This window comes from Squalius cephalus (genome assembly GCF_949319135.1).
Source record: "Squalius cephalus genome assembly, chromosome: 22".
NCBI lineage: Eukaryota > Metazoa > Chordata > Actinopteri > Cypriniformes > Leuciscidae > Squalius > Squalius cephalus.
Genome location: NC_137143.1, coordinates 4,093,853 through 4,111,489, shown reverse-complemented (window position 1 = coordinate 4,111,489; position 17,637 = coordinate 4,093,853). Strand labels below are relative to the sequence as shown.

Below are 17,637 nucleotides of genomic sequence, written 5' to 3'. Positions count from 1 at the left end.
TGCACCCTACAAGACTTCAAGTTTCGCCCACTTCCAAATTACCGCGAGAGCGATAAGAGAACAGTTCCGTATGCTTTTGAATCGCTTTTGCACGAGTTTAACATGAACTGAACATACTCGAGTTAATTAAACTGACTGTTAGCTGTTCAAGAACAGAAACCCCTGAGATGACATCTTCAAAATGCTTGTTTTGTCTGTACACAGTAAAGCAAGCTGCAATCTGCATTAGTGCCAAGGTATTGATAATGTATTGCCATTGCAATGTATTGTTTTTTTTAATTATTTGTCCCACCTCAACTAGACTGTGGAGCAAGCACTAATATATCCTTTTGGAATTGGGCTTTGTCTAAAACCTTTTTTTTTTAAATAAATATTTTTAAACATCTTTTCATGTCGTATTATATGCCTGGTGTGCTGACAATTCATTTTTGACAACCATAATGAACAGCTAAATGCACCGCTGTCAAACACATCTTATGACACTTTGAGACAAATTAACTACAAGCACACTCATCACAAAATCTTTTATTTGAAGGGCAACACAGTGAGGGTTTATGCAAACCCAATCTATGTGTTCTGGCACTAATATTGTCTATAGAAAATCAGATCATGCCTCCAGCATAAAACAGTCCATGCTGCAGTATCCTGCAAAATCATTTTCAGAGTAGAACCCTTGAAGTTTTCCTCTTTGTCCACATCCAGTATCCTTCACAGTCTTTGTACATATAATTGCATTGAATGCAACGAGAGATCAGATAGGGAGTTCTGTCGGTCCTTCTATGCTCCTCTGAAAAGGAGTTTTTCCAGTTTACCACACCTGATGACAAATATGCCGATATGCTGATGCCGAATATCACTTCCACCTAGTCCATATTGGAGAGTATGGACGGTCAAGCGGTGGGGGTGTGTTTGCTGGCTCAGCCATAGGGCAGGCACTAGATGCAAAGAAGCTGGAGGTGCCAGATGATCAGCATCTTCCAGGAGCATGGGGAACATGCCATTCACCATTGTTGCATTCCCATTAAAAACCTACCTGATGCGGCGTCACCCTGGTCGGGACTTATCTACACAACAACGCATCTTCAACTACAGATTTTCTCGAGCGCGCAATGTAGTAGAAAATGCCTTCGGGATTTTGTCATCTCGCTGGAGGATTATGCATAGCTGGGTCAACATACACCCTGACAAAATTAACAGCCTTATTTTGTCAGCTTGCATCCGGCACAACTTTCTTCTCAAGCTAATGGAAGTAGAGAGGCGGCTGAATCCCAGTGCCCCAACTACTGGATCCATGGAGAGCATTTCCACTGTTGCCGGACTTCGTGGTGCAAGGGAGGCCTACACAGTTCGAGACTAATTCTGCTCTTATTTCAACTCTGAGGGACATGTATCTTGGCAGAATGAAATGGTTTAAAGGTGAACTAAGTAACTTTTTTACCTTAACCGAACAGCTTCGGTGTCATTGGAATAGTTATATGACTTTTTTCGGGTTGAATGGTGGTCGTCTCGCACCCCCCAAGCGCCTGTGAGACGAAAAACCACCCTTGCAACTTTGGGCCGGTGGGAAGAAGACGTTTTAAAGAATGTCCCATCTGCTTTGATGTCGTTGATCTAAACTCACCTAAAGGATTATTAGGAACACCTGTTCAATTTCTCATTAATGCAATTATCTAATCAACCAATCACATGGCAGTTGCTTCAATGCATTTAGGGGTGTGGTCCTGGTCAAGACAATCTCCTGAACTCCAAACTGAATGTCAGAATGGGAAAGAAAGGTGATTTAAGCAATTTTGAGCGTGGCATGGTTGTTGGTGCCAGATGGGCCGGTCTGAGTATTTCACAATCTGCTCAGTTACTGGGATTTTCACGCACAACCATTTCTAGGGTTTACAAATAATGGTGTGAAAAGGGAAAACATCCAGTATGCGGCAGTCCTGTGGGCGAAAATGCCTTGTTGATGCTAGAGGTCAGAGGAGAATGGGCCGACTGATTCAAGCTGATAGAAGAGCAACTTTGACTGAAATAACCACTCGTTACAACCGAGGTATGCAGCAAAGCATTTGTGAAGCCACAACACGCACAACCTTGAGGCGGATGGGCTACAACAGCAGAAGACCCCACCGGGTACCACTCATCTCCACTACAAATAGGAAAAAGAGGCTACAATTTGCACAAGCTCACCAAAATTGGACAGTTGAAGACTGGAAAAATGTTGCCTGGTCTGATGAGTCTCGATTTCTGTTGAGACATTCAGATGGTAGAGTCAGAATTTGGCGTAAACAGAATGAGAACATGGATCCATCATGCCTTGTTACCACTGTGCAGGCTGGTGGTGGTGGTGTAATGGTGTGGGGGATGTTTTCTTGGCACACTTTAGGCCCCTTAGTGCCAATTGGGCATAGTTTAAATGCCACGGCCTACCTGAGCATTGTTTCTGACCATGTCCATCCCTTTATGACCACCATGTACCTATCCTCTGATGGCTACTTCCAAGAGGGTAATGCACCATGTCACAAAGCTTGAATCATTTCAAATAGGTTTCTTGAACATGACAATGAGTTCACTGTACTAAAATGGCCCCTACAGTCACCAGATCTCAACCCAATAGAGCATCTTTGGGATGTGGTGGAACGGGAGCTTTGTGCCCTGGATGTGCATCCCACAAATCTCCATCAACTGCAAGATGCTATCCTATCAATGTGGGCCAACATTTCTAAAGAATGCATTCAGCACCTTGTTGAATCAATGCCACGTAGAATTAAGGCAGTTCTGAAGGCGAAAGGGGGTCAAACACAGTATTAGTATGGTGTTCCTAATAATCCTTTAGGTGAGTGTATAGCCTCTGGTATCTGAGAGTCGCCAACAAGTTTTGAAGACAGTGTTGTCAAATATCTATTCCGAAGCTGTAGGGGGAGCTCTATAGAGAAACCTGCGAGCAAAAAGCGAGAATACAGCGAAGAAATTCCCGAATCTGCATAGCCCTACTTTAATGGTCACCATAGTCTTTAATTATTTATTTATTAAATTTAATTGATTTTAGAATTGATGATCTGTACTAATCATCTGTATTTGGCGGTATTTGTTCCTGGGTGACTGGTTGTGGGACTTGACTGTGGGAAGTGACACACATTAGGATGTTTTTTAGGCATGCACTGCTTTATTTTTTCTGGAAATGACCAGTATGGAGGTTTTAATCAAAAGTATAGAAAAAAAACTATAACAACAATATATATATATATATTTGAAATTAAGACTTCCCAAAGGTTTCACAACAAAAGAAAATATTAAATGAACAATGTTTTTAGTTTTAAATGCTTGGAAGAAATTACTATGACTATTTTTACTGTGTAAAAAAAAAGTGTGTTGTGATTGTCAAAACATTTGGTAACTAAACAGAATTGTATTAAGTGACAACAATCCAATGTTTACATGGTACAGTGAGGCTTTTGATGTTATTATTGTTTGACGATTTCAATTCAATTCTTGTGATTTGATTCCGATCTTGATTCAATATCGATTCATTTGGATAAATATTACGTACAGTAAATATAGGCCTACATGTTATTTTTTCTCAAGAAATAAAATCTCACCTAATGCTGTAAACATGCAGAAAGCTGTCAGCTGGTATTATTATTAAAGGGATAGTTCACTTTGAAATTAAATTTTGGTATGTTTTAGCTTACCTCAAGGGCATCCAAGATGTAGGTGTCTTTTTTTCCGCAGTAGTTTCAATTTTGATATTTTTAGGTCAAACCGTTCTTGTCTGTCAGTCATTTAATGCAGGTCTATGGTCACTGTCTCAAAGAGCATGCACAGAGTCCAAATTAAAACAATTCCCCATCGTCCAAATTAAACAATTCCCCATCGTAAGTACACATTGATGGCCTAAGACACGAAACAAGTAGTTTGTGTGAGAAAACAAACAGTATTTATATCGTTTTTAGCTCTTGTACACAGCCACGTCCAAGTGATCTGAGGGCGCGCGCGCATCCTGGTGTGTGACGTGTACGCAGACTGGTGCATAGATATATACACTAGATGTCGCCTTGCCTACGGCAGTTCATTAGAACGAATGTCTTTAAGGCGACATCTAGTGTATATCTATACTGCGCCCTCAGATCAGATCACTTGGACGTAATAACAACGTAAAATTATAATAAATATTTAATATAGTGCACAAATTTAGCAAATACTCCTCTCTATAGATAATTGTTCTAGCTAACTAACGTGCTATGTTCATTAAAGGGCTTTCCTGAGGTAATAACGTTAAATATGTGACATAACCTATTGTTCTCCAGCATGTTTCATTGACCAGGTTTCCCACTGATTAGTCGATATTATGTATGAGGCATAAGTTATACGTTTTGGTAAGTTTTTAAGTATCTTTCAACATAGGCCTGCCTACCTATTGTTCATTCGTGTTTATATACTATTAATTAGTAATAGAGTATAAGATGATCGGTTCACCTGCCGCTTGAACCGAGGCTCTACAGCGATCTGTCACATACACAAGCGCCAGACCGTATTTATTGTTTGAATTTCTCGAACTGTCCGAAAGAACCGGTACGCGGAAAAAAACCGGACTTCCCATCTCACCTCACTTCCTGTCCAGCTACTATCCTATCGTAATAAAAGGCGAAAACGGCAAAAATATATAAATACACTTATGGTATATTGCTTACATGTTTCGAAGACACTCGTAATGAATTTTTAATGTACTTGTAACACAAAGAAAGTACACTTTAATATCACTAAAACAAGCATGTAATTAGTCCCTACACAGGCATGTACTTAAATACTTGAAGTTGGTCCAATTCAGTACACTAAATACACTTAAAGTTATGTTTTACTACAATTTAATTACAACTAAAATAGGATATACTTAGTACAAAATTAGTTGTTTCAAAATAGCACACTTAAAGTTAACTAATCATTAACACATTTGAAGTATACTGGTAATTAGTCTGGCTGCAAGTATACTTAGCATTTTTTTCCCCCACCAGGGTAAACACAGTTGTGCTGCGAGAAGTATATTTAGTTGATTATAATACATTATGCATTCTAGTATACATTGGTCCACTTTTTGACTCATTTTGAAATGAAAATGTTGTGAAAGGATGGCCCAATCAGCCTGAAGTCATGTCTTATGTGTGAAACTTTATATAGCCTTTGAGTTTTCATATAGTCTTGATTGTGGTCACTTATTTAGTGCATCAAGTGATCCAGTGAAGGTCTGCTCTTTGAACACTTTCAGCAGTGAGTAAAATACAAAACCTGTAGTTACTTTTGTAAGGTGTTGTGTTTAGTTGTGGTCACAAGTTTATATAGACGTCAACTGACAAAAAAATAAAATATACTTACAATATCACTACCCTGAACAGGCTGTTTCACACACACTAGATGCTGTCCACAAGACAAAATAACATAATTTACTCAAATTAACTAGTTCAAAAATACAAATGCTTTAGGCCTATGCTTAATACTGAGTATGATCGACTACTGTATGTTTTTAGTTCATGAGTCTCTTGTTTGTCCTGACCAGTTAAACTGCTCACTGTTTCTTCAGAAAGATCCTCCAGCTCCACTCTTTGGATTTCCAGCATCATCTGCATATTTCAGCCCTTTCCAACAGTGGCTATAAATGGTTGAGATAGTTTTCACACAATTCAGCGACTCAAGAAGATGCGCATTAAGAGTCGGGGTGTGTAAATGTTTTGAACAGAATGATGTGTAAATTATTTTGTCCTCTGGAAACCATGTAACTTATGTGCCTTCTGAAGGGCAGTGCTAAATTACATAAGACCTGTTCAAAGATCTTTCATTTTAATTTAATACTGAATGCTTTTAAACTTCAGTATCCCCTGGCACTTAAAGGGATAGTTCATCCAAAAATAAAAATTGTCATCATTTACTCACCCTCAAGTTATTCTAAACCTATATGAGTTTCTATCTTCTGCTGAACACAAACGATATTTGAAGAATGTTGGGAAGCAAACAGTTGCGGGTCCCCATTGACTTCCATTGTATTTTTCTTCCACACTATGCAAGTCAATGGGGACCAACATTCTTCTCAAAAACTCATACAGGTCTTAGAACAACACGAAGGTGAATAAAAGATGACAATTTTCATTTTGGGTGAACTATTCCTTTAATGTAGCGTGTTGCTTTCACACAGTAGATTATCCAGGTAACGACACTTTTCAAGACTTTTGAACTGGTTCATTTGTATGAATGCATTTTTTTTGCGGACTATAAACATCAGTTATGGAAATAGCTTATTTAGAGCAGTACCAAATAATCAAAATGCAATTTTTAGGATCATTTTTAATTATTAAAATTGAGCAGATTCTGCAAGGGGTGTGTAAACTTATTAATCACAGCTGAAGGTGAAGCAACATGTAGCAACAGTGTGTGGGTTTTTGTTATAGACTGTTCAGTCACGACTGAATAGTAATCAAGTTGTTGATTTTTTTTTTTCTTCTTTAAAACCCAGAGTGCAATTTATCTTAATTCACAACTTTTCTAATTTTTCTATAACATATCGAACACAAAATTTATTCATGGTGTCAACGCTCTCAACAGCTCAATGGAACGAATCATGTTAAAGTTGAAGTGTGTACTCTATGCAGCACCAAAATAATGAGTAAAAATAACCAGCCATCAACCTACAAACACCTTTTTCTCTGCATATGAAGCTAGGATAGTCAGAATTTATCGTCAAATACAAATTGCACACTTCATCTTTGATGTTGTTAGACATTTTCTACCATTGAGCTTCTGTTTTTGCACAAACTTTTAATAAACCCATGAAGTGACCTAAAGCTGAGAGGCTGAAGGAAGAAAGTAATGAGACACCGATCAAGATTCAACTTTAACCGGTCAGGCCAGAAACCTCTGATTAAACAGGCAAGACTTGCTGATTCTGATGCTATCATCACTAGAAAAAGAAGAAAAGAAAAAAGAAAGAAAAGAAAATCTTAATATTCCCACCACACAGCATGTTACATGATAGCACAAATTCATTTTCACTTGCAGAACTATTCTCAAATGAGGGCACACAGATTACACTCAATAAGATCATTTGTTATTTTTACATTTTGCATGTATAACAAATAAACATTTAAAAAAAAAAAAAGATTAGAATGATGTACAGTATTCTGCTGTGCACACCACTACATCCATGGATTCTGTCCAATGGGAGCTCCCGAGGCGGGACTGCTCATTGGTTGCTGCAGCTCATGGGGAGTGGTCAGGGACTGGGAGGAATTCTCATGAGTCCAGAAAAAAAAAACAAAAAAAAAAAGAGGAGGAATGCTCAGCCTTGCGTGTGTGAATGTGTTCTGATGAAGGTAGAGAAGACGACGACTCAGTTGCTGTAGATCTGTCCTTCGGGAGGCTGCGGCAGCTTCATGTTTTCTTTGCACATCATGAGTCGTCGCAGCTCCTGCAGGACCACACGGATGCTGTAGGAGTTCTGCCACTTGGCCAGTGAGGACACAGCTCGCATATCAACCTAAGCCAACCAAAGACATTTACACAATGCATTAACCAGCACAAAATAAGAGAGACGGGAAAAATAAAGCAGAATCGATTCATAGAGCCCTGGAAATTTCTAGAAGTGGCAGTTTTTCCACTAGGAAGTCTCTCACATTAGTAATTAATGAGCACAGTAGTAATTAGTGGTGTCACAATATATCGTGGATAGTGACGATATATATTGTGGATAGTTCACCCAAAATAAAAATTACTGTGTGAGGAAAAAAATTCAAGTTTACAGAGTTTTAGTGTCTTAAACTACTATAATGTTGAATATAATGTATAATAATGCAACGGGGGAATATTTGTGGGTCCTGATGATGCCAAATGTCTGATGTTACCAGTAAATGTGGCTTACATTATTATAAATATATCTAGTCAGTGACAGTGCAAGCATATTCGTCTAAAATAATCCTGTATTTTCAGCTTCAGAATCATGAATATTGTAATTCTGGTGTCTCTATTGTCCTGTGCTTTGGGTTTCAGCACCAGGTCCAAGCCTGTTCATTTACACACAATGTAATACCAAATTTAGCATTTTTTGTTAACCTTTTATCATATGTCTTGGAGTATCGCAATAATATCGTATCGTGAGTTATGTATCGAATCGTGACATGAGGGTATCGTTACACCCATAGTAGTAATCAAAAGTTAATATTAGTTATCCTCTATAGTTGCTGATGTTTTTGCATAATATCTATAGAGGGTATGCACATGACATCACAGTAGGCGGGGTCACAGTGTTTACGCCCACTGAGTGGCAGCACTGGTGTTCAGTGTAAACGCAGCGAAAAACACACAAAACAATGTGATAGAGCTGTGCGATCGACTTTACTTGTAGATTCAACAAGAAATCTGAGCTATCTTTTTACAGACTGCCGAAAGCTACAGAACAGAGAAGCAAATGGCCTGGTGTCATATTAGTGTTGTCACGATATACTGGAATTTCTGACTTCGATACCCAAAAAAACTCTGGAAAAGATACCTTTAATTGCGTCGCGGTTCAAGACGCCTTTCCGCTGCACACGACATTCGCATTCGATTGTCGCATGTGTGCATCGTGACATTATTTTTGAGTGTATTTGAGCATAAATAAGCTGCTAATTTTGGCATTTGTATGTCAGAGGCGGCTTTATTATGTGTGTGCGCTTCGGATAAGAGCAGGAAATCTGCGGAAATTAGTAGAATTATGCGCAATCCCTCGCCGAAATTCAGACCCGGTGTGGTGAACAAATGAGTCCTACTGAAGAGATGAGTCCGAGCTTAGGACCCAAGCAATCCGATTGGTTCAAAGCACGTTTTATGGGTAATCGCTTTAGTGCCTGGTTACAAATCATACAAAATCACTTTATTATAGAAGACGTTTGTACAACGTTATAACGAGTCATTAATGTATTTTAACTTGTATGTTTCATATACTAGTATTTAACCGAAGCTATAGATTGTGAAATTAAACATTTCTTGTTGTTAGTGTTTTTTTTTTTTTATAAATGAACAACATATTTGAGCTTCAAACAACTACATTCTCGACTGAGAAACTCTTTCGTGACACAATAACAGTAGTATTTTTAAATTTTGCGGTCTTTCTCCTCTGCTATTGTCGCAATTTGAGATTTTAAATATTAGCTATAGAATATATACAATTTACATATACAATATACAATTTAATTTAATCTTACCTTGCATATAGCAGCGGGATTTAGCATGCTACATAAAGCTACCACATAATAACACTAAAACAGCTCACGTTAGCTACAAGTTGTCGCTAGAACAGATTTAGATCAGGCATACTACCGGCATACTAATGGGGTCCTAAGCTCGGACTCATCTCTTCAATAGGACTCATTTGTTCACCACACCGGTCACACCAACACTATTTAACCGGAGTGAATGAGAGGAGGCATGTGCGCATCAACCATAGACGGTAAAAATAAAAATGGACATAGTGTCCGTGACGTCACCCGTAGGTTTCTGAAGAGTGTTTTTGAAGACCAAAGTGGGCGGAGCCGGCCCTCGCCATCTTGGCCGAGGCGGATTAGCTGAGGTGACGTGACGCTAACAGACAGCAGACAAACGGCTAGTAGTGACTTCAGTGGCAATCCACCTGTCACTCAAGTGGCCACGCCCTTAATTACGCAGAACTTTAAGACTTAATATAATTTAAATGGATGAGTTATAAAAACAATTCACCCCCCTCACAGTCGTCATGAAGGGCAAAATTAGCTATAGAAACAAAAAACACTTTTTGTATCAGGCTGTAAACATGGCCATTTTAACATGGGCGTCTATGGGATTGACTCTTTTGCAGCCTGTCTCTAGTGGCCAGTCGATGAATTGCAGTTTAAGCCACTTCCATTTTGATTTCAAGAGAAATAGGAAGGTTGCTGCTTGGTGTCAACTCGCTGTCGGAGAGGAGAGCAAGAAAGCGCAGCTGGTATCTGTGTATCGATACTGCAGAGAGAAGTATTGGAATCATTTCTGTATTTTTTGACAACACTAGTTCATATATTGTATTGTAATAAAATATTTACCATCTTATATTCTACGTAACTGTAATTTAACATGCATAAATTACATTAATATAAAGCAACATGCAATTTATAAAGTCTAATGTCCTATAACCACAGGCTCTACTCTTCACCACAATGGTAATAGCCCTGAATGGCAACATAACCACTTTCAACCCAAGCTATAACAGAAATGCCAACAGAACTCATACTATATTAATTTTGAGCAAAAACACACAACAAACACTTAATTCCATCATATCAAAGCATGCTGGGAAAATTTTTGTATGTGATTGTTAATTGTCTAACCTCCTTAATTTCTTCAATGCTGTTTTTAAAGATATAAAATATTGATATGGAATGAGTAATAATTGTAGTTTTTGAAATAGAATTTGTTAGTCAAATGCTAAATTATTTTTGTGAAATAACCTGACAATGTCAGTTTTAGACTAAATGAACTATTGGATTTTTTGGCATTTATTTTGGTATGTCCAACTCAGAATGGCAGAATATGATAAAGGAATAATAAAATGCATTCATTATGAAGGTCCCACTGAGACATAAAAATACATATGATAAGAGTAGCAGATGAGGAAGAACTGAAGTATTCAGTACTCGGTTTTACTTACCACACCATTTGAGTTATGCACTCCATTCAAGTTGATCTTCGTCACAAAGCGAACAAAAGGGGGTGTTTCTGGATATCTTGGTCCACATTCTACTCTGAGGCTGTACATCCTGTTCTCATAGATAGTCTGCATGAATAAACAAATATAATTATTATAACAGGAGTTCTGCAGGTACATTTGAAATTAAAGTAAAGAAAATTGAAGGGAACACAATATATGTTCTCTAAATATAGGGAGAAACACAATGAGTCTAAAAATACAATTTTCAACAGATATCCATTACTTTTTAAATTAATTTAACAAAAAAGTAGCTTGAATCGCTCTGCTCCCAAACTTTTACCATACCTTCTGAACACACTGCTGATCATCAGTAGTTTTGTCTTGTTTTCCAGTGCAATTGTGTAGAAATCCTTAAATCAATTTACTTGAGATGCAAAATGCTAAAAATATGAAGTCTTGTGAAATTGATTCAAATGAAGTGAGTTTATGATTAAAGCAAGAACAGATATCTGCCAATGTGCTCAGCTTAATTCAAAGGGAACTCATTGGCAGATATTTGTACATGTTTTAAATATAAACTCAGTTAATTTTGTTACATTTTTCAAGACTTTTCAAAATTTTACATATTTGCATGGAAAGCAGGACAAAAATACTGAGGAATTTCCGATGCATGCAACATTTAATGCCATGACTATGCATTTAAGATTTTCTGATTAGTTTTATGACTTTAAGACCAGCAGAAGTTCTAAAATGATATCACAATGATGCCTGACTTTCATCAGTCTAGCGAACACAAAGAAACAAAAAACAAAGAAATAAACGTTGATCAACGAAGATGCCAGGTTTGGCCCTGTAATGGAGCAGGATTGGACACCCCTGGATTAGGTCTAATTTTATTTCCACCAAGGTCATGATGCCCCAAAAGACTAAAACACAAGCTCTAGAGCACTTCATGAACACTACATAGAAGTCAAGCATATTTGGGCCTTCTTCAATTGATGAGTGTGTTGGATGCTACTGCTCTGCATTATAAAACATTTAATGATTCTAGTCCCACTACAATTCTATGAATGATTTAATTATTTATATTATTAGTTAAATACAATACTAGTATTTTATTAATGCCTTAAAAAGTGTATCACGTTTATTACAACAAAATGGGATCCTAAGTAATTACTTTGTAATGTGTATGCTTGGGGTTTTTGAGACAACCAAAGTCAGGGTTCTTGGTTTATTTTGAGTTGTATTTGATAGCTTCTGCTAAATGATTAAATGTATATGATCAAACAGAAAAAACATTGATAATAATGCACTTGCACACCCGGTCTGTAAAATATAAACTACTGCTACCAATATGAAGATAAGACTGGCCAAACGTGACATCAGACATGAGCTACATTCACAATTTCGATTTGATTGTCATAAAAATTGGCAGAAAGCCTTCAGTGTGAATGCAAACCAGAGCCACAACGCTAGAAAACTTTACACTCGAGAAACATTTCCAAGATTAATCCGGAAATGCGTCTGGGTCAACAAGAGCCAGAGAAAATGCAAGGAAGTGTGTGTTGTAGCGATGACACCATAGTTAGTTGCCATAATAATAATAATAATAATAATAATGGTGGCACTTTAACCTGTTCCCCCTGTATGTACTTATTACAGTAATTAACTGTGTAATAACAAGGTACTAATCCAGAACCTACCCCTAAACCTAACCTTGACCCATGTAACCCATACAAGGTAACTATATTATCCAGTACTTTCTTAGGAAAGTGCACTGTAAGTGCATGTACTGTAAAATAAAGTGTAACCATAATAATAATAAAATAATAATAATATTTTATTTTATAGCACTTTTCCAAAACCCAAGGTCGCTTTACAAAGTTAGATTTCACGGACCAAAAGCTGAAGGATAATATACAGAGAATAAATGTGTTTTTAAAAGGTTTTTACGACCAGGCCCCATAGTGAAAAGCTACATTTGGGCCATTAACAATCCAGCACTAGATCTTAAGGAGCGAACAGGGGAGATAAGGTTGAAGTCATTCACATAGACATGAAGGACCAAGGTTATGAAGTGCTTTGTAAGAGAGGGTTAGTATCTTGAAGTCGATACATGAGGAAACCAGTCGCCAGTGAAGGTGATGTAGAATCGAAGTGATATGCTCATTCTTTCTCTTGAGCCGTGCGAGTGATCAAACGGGATGCAGGGTTTTGAAAATACTGTAGTCGAATGGAAGAGATATTACGTAGATTAAGTATATCAGTACCAGAATAGTTTTATTTAAAGCCATGTCAGCATCTGTGGCGCTTACGTAGATTAAAAAAGCTGATGTTGAAAAAATTTGAAATGATTTAAACAAACTAACTTTCAACAATTACACATGTATAAACCATATTTCACATGAAATGATGTTACCCAATCATAGGAATGGGCGTTTACATTGAAGTCTTAAAAGGACAAAGGAGACACACCCCATTTAAACGAAGTGTTCAAACCAGACGGTCAACAAAACAGGCAAGAAAATGGCCATTTATTTCTAAATTGTGACTGTTTTTGATGCAAAAATCTTAAATTATAAGTGGACTTCAGAGAACATTTTAAAAAGTGTAATTCATGACCCCTTTTAATATTAAATTCTTGTGATTTTGAATTCATACAGCAATTCAATACACATTTGCAATCATGCTACTATTCGAGAAAAACAGCAATCTTGCATTTTGCATCATGAATTTTGGGCCATTCTCACAAGCTAGATCACGCAGTGAAAGTGTGAGCTCTGAATGCACGCTCGCAGTCGTCTACTCTGAAGGCGTGCTTGGTTTTTAGAAAGTAAGTGACATACTTGATAATGTCAGCTGGCACATTGTTAAAACAAAAATTACGATTGTATCATCTATGATAATGTATCATAGATGATACATATCGCACACCCCTACATCAAAGTGGAGTAATATGCCTTTTTTTCCCTATTCAGTTCTTTTCAGAGTCATGCACATTGCATTTTCTAATAGAATAAACAGAGACCTCTTGTTTTTGAGTAGGAAGATGTGAAATGATAAAAATATGATAGCCTTATTCATGCACAAGAATATGCATCTAAACATTTGAATTAAATAGAGCCCAGGAAGCTGGTAGAACTGACCCTCGGGGGTCCGATAATCATTCCTCTCCAGCGGGTGAGGGTCATGTCCTCGTCGTCTTCCAGACCCCAGCTCACTGTCCCATCTCCAACACCCTTCTGACCCTCCTCGAGCTCCTCCAGCAGCCGAAAGTTACGGGGGACTTTCACGCCTGTGAAAACACACACAATCACATGAACATCTGCTGCTGGAATAATGTTCAAAACAGATACTGCAGGGGAAACTGATAAAGAAACTCTACGGGTCAGAATATTTTAGCCTACATATGGCTGGAAATGTCATTTCTAATCTTTTTGAAGAGTTTTTATATCAAATAGGCCTGGTTTCACAGACAGGGCTAAGATTACACCAGGATTAGCCCTTAGTTCAATTAGGACTCGCTTTTATAAACATGGGTTAGAAAAAACATTACTGGTGTGAATCATGAGACAAAACAATGACACTGATATATTTTAAGATATATCAATGCAAGATGCATTCGGTTAAAACAGCTCAAACATGCATTTTAGTCTGGGACTGGATTAAGTCTTGTCTGTGAAACCAGGCAATAGTTTTCTAAGTCAGCCAAAGCAAAAGATAATTCCCAATTATACGGTCTTTTCTCTGTCAATTGTTCAGAGAGTCATAAAACCATAAGGCACATGGCAAAAGGTAAAGCACAGTTGTGTTTACCCTTAAAGTCAGTGAGCTTGATTTCCTGAAGGTGAGCTTAAAGAATGGCCTGATTTTGACTAACAAACACTGGATTAAGAACAAAGACTCAGTTGAGCGTGATACCGATAATGAAACCAGGAAGTGCAGTCCCAAAGCACTTTTATGTTGTGATATTTGTGCTTAAATTGGATTGCAAACCAGTAATGTTAGTGTATCTAGAGAGGATTGGTGAGGACTAGGTGGTAGTTAGATGCTCAGATTTGATCAACGGTGGTACTTAGCCTGAAATGTATGCTGTTAAAAACACGAGACGCAGGTCAGTGGAACAAAAGGTCAAGAGATGCGGTTTTTTTTAAAGTTGAACAACTTTTAACTCTGCGCCACGTTTTTTTAATTGAATGCCGTGTCCTGCGCGAGACGCTGCAAAAGACGCGAGTGCAACCGTTAAAGACGTCCGTCTGGCATGAGTTTACATTGAAAAACAATGGAAAACTAGAGCAGTGGTGTTCCGATTTATTTTTCCCATAGGGAATTTCAAAAAAGTGCTTGTGAAAAAGCTATAAGCAACGATGAACCAAAGCAACCAGAACCACAACTTTGATTTGAAGACAAAATTTGAAAATCAGAAAAAAAGTAACAATTACTGTGTACTTTACGTGGCTTTAGTGAGAGAAAAGGCCACAGTCTCTCATGAAGCACTGCAAATGACAATCAAATAGAAAATGATAGAGAACTATAGAACTATTGATGTAGATATGTTGATCGTGTACATAGGAACAATGTTTTACATTGATTGCAGTATGTATAGGTATAAGTATATATACACAAACATTTAAATAGTTTGACTGCATAATTAGACTATTACATCATTCGCAGTGCTTTATGCGGGTGGGAGGCGCTAAAAAAGGCGCAAGTTGTAAGTGTAATTTGCTTGACGTAGTTCTCTAATTGGTGGAGATTGTTTTTGCAGAATCATTGCAATTTTATCATTGATTAACAACCTGGGGGCTTAGTCTGTCTTTATTGGTTTATCTTTATGTAATTCCCTTATGGAGAAAGTGAATGGCAGTTGAACACATAAACAAATAATATTATTAACTCCCAATAAAAAACAAAACAGAGTAAAATAACAAGCATATTGTGCATATGCTGTGTCAAAAAATGTCTCATATGTGTATGTATGTATGCGTGTGTCTGTATGTATGTATGTATGTATGTATGTATGTGTATATATATATATATATATATATATATATATATATATATATATATATATATATATATATAAAATGTCAGTTGTGTGCTACAAACCACTGAGCTAAGGGGTGTGACGAATGAGAAAATTATAATTATAGAGAAAAGGTTTTCAACCAGAGGTCTGCAAAGCAACTGACATTTGAATGGACATTAAAAAAATGATATAGGCGGATAATTAATGTTAGATATTGCGCTTAAATGGAAGAGGTAATGAAGTGATAGGTTTCCAATGTTAGGTTCCCCGTCTGTAAAGATCACAGAAGTCAATGGCTGTGCCTCAAATGAACGATCTGCCTACCTACACCGCACTTTGGTAAACATATTCTTAAACCTAACGAGCTGCCAACCTAGAAAGCACTTATAAAACATCACTGGAGTTCAATAACGTACTCGGAAAGCGTCTATGATCCACAGAACTGCAGTCTAGCTAGGCGGCTCAGCAGGTTTTGTGACACAGCCTGTGTATTGTGTTGTTTCCCTATCATGACGCTGCAGTTGAATAAGCTACATGGCTAACCAACAGAAAAGGCAGATTACATTAAAAACCTGTTGTACTTTCACCCCTATACATTAATAACCATGTATCTGAATATTAAGCTACTTAAAACTGGCTAAAACATAAACTCCATCGACATTAAACGCGACAAATGCTACGGATTTGACAGGCTAATGCTGTGCAAACACACCCACATGAATGCTGAGACCCTAAACACAGCAACACGAGTGAATACTTCAATGAAAGTATACTTTTTACGCGTTTTACCTTATCATAACACTCGCCGTGCATACTAAAGAAAGAAATAATCTAATACAACAGCAGTTTTTCATAAATTTACCTGATCCGGCGGCGGCCGCCATCTTGTTGCTCAGCAGCGGGGACGCGCGCCAACAGTGAACAATCGCCTCATGAATTATGCATGTGAATAATCACTGAACCTGGATATTGAAGTTCTCTCTGATGCGTTCATTACTCATCATATGCTCCTGAATCTAGTACATTTCTTAAATAATTGCTGATGTGAAATGTATATTTTATTGTAGGTTTTGTTTGTAATGTATACAGTGAATCAGCAGAGTTTGTTTACATAATAGACTGTAAAAAAAAAAAAAAAAAAAAAAAAAAAGGTTTACATCATCTGAGCTTAGAAGTAGCCAAGTAGGCCTATCAATGTAGTTTAAAAAGGTCTCGTCAAATCTTTTTTGGTATGTCAAGATCTTTGTTCATCATCAGATCCAAAACTAAGGTTCAAAGGAGAGCTGAACTTCAACCCCAGGAAATAATCATATTACATTATTAGATAATATTATTATGTGTAAACATAAATTTACAAAAAAATGAAAAAATATTGTTTAAAATAGCCAGAGGAAATCAGAAATCCATTGCACCGTTCCGATGTAAAATATGAAGAACTTTGAACAAGTGATTTAATTTATTTTCTTATGCTCAAAACTGCTAATCCAAGGGTCTTCAACCGGGGGTCCGCGGCGGTACTGTAGGGGGTCCTCCAATTAATATTTGATCACAAATAATTTTTTGTTAAAAAAAAATAAAAATAAAACATGGGTATAAAACATCACAAAGTCAACTTTAAGCACCCTGAAACGAAAGCAAGAGCACCCTCAGTTAATACTGTAATAATATAATATTGGCGAAACAGAGTTGGCAAACACTCCCATTCTGTTTTTGAGTTCTGGAGAAATGGCGAAATGTTCCTATTTGCAGCGTGTTTTTGCAGCGGTGAGAAATGTAGCCAATCACAGACATGTTTGATGATCTCTTGAACGCAATGTCCAATCAGAGGTGTTTAAGGTAGAATCCACTCACCGCTCAAAACGCCTGAGTTTTTGTTCGGTGACGAGTTTTGGTCACTCTCGCGAATCCTCTCATTAACAAAGAAAGACACGATGTA

General features: G+C 37.4%; 1 protein-coding gene across 1 annotated transcript; it reads right to left on the bottom strand.

Moving 5' to 3' along the window:
- Window positions 1-6,275: 6,275 nt before the first annotated feature.
- On the bottom strand, window positions 6,276-16,822 carry ube2v1 (ubiquitin-conjugating enzyme E2 variant 1). Its single transcript, XM_079858111.1, has 4 exons — window positions 16,564-16,822; window positions 13,819-13,967; window positions 10,673-10,798; window positions 6,276-7,513 (listed from the first exon to the last, which is right to left on the bottom strand). Exons 1-4 carry the CDS (start codon window positions 16,583-16,585, stop codon window positions 7,367-7,369), a joined length of 444 nt encoding a protein of 147 aa, XP_079714237.1. The 5' UTR covers window positions 16,586-16,822; the 3' UTR covers window positions 6,276-7,366.
- Window positions 16,823-17,637: the final 815 nt, after the last annotated feature.

What these genes read in the sequence shown, in the direction of transcription:
- ube2v1 (XM_079858111.1), bottom strand. Translation starts at nt 16,585, where the DNA reads ATGGCGGCCGCCGCCGGATCAG. An exon ending in TGATTATCGGACCCCCGAGG is followed by an intron (nt 10,799 to 13,818) that starts GTCAGTTCTACC and finishes TTATTCATGCAG; the next exon opens with ACTATCTATGAGAACAGGAT. An exon ending in TGCATAACTCAAATGGTGTG is followed by an intron (nt 7,514 to 10,672) that starts GTAAGTAAAACC and finishes TGGTTGGCTTAG; the next exon opens with GTTGATATGCGAGCTGTGTC.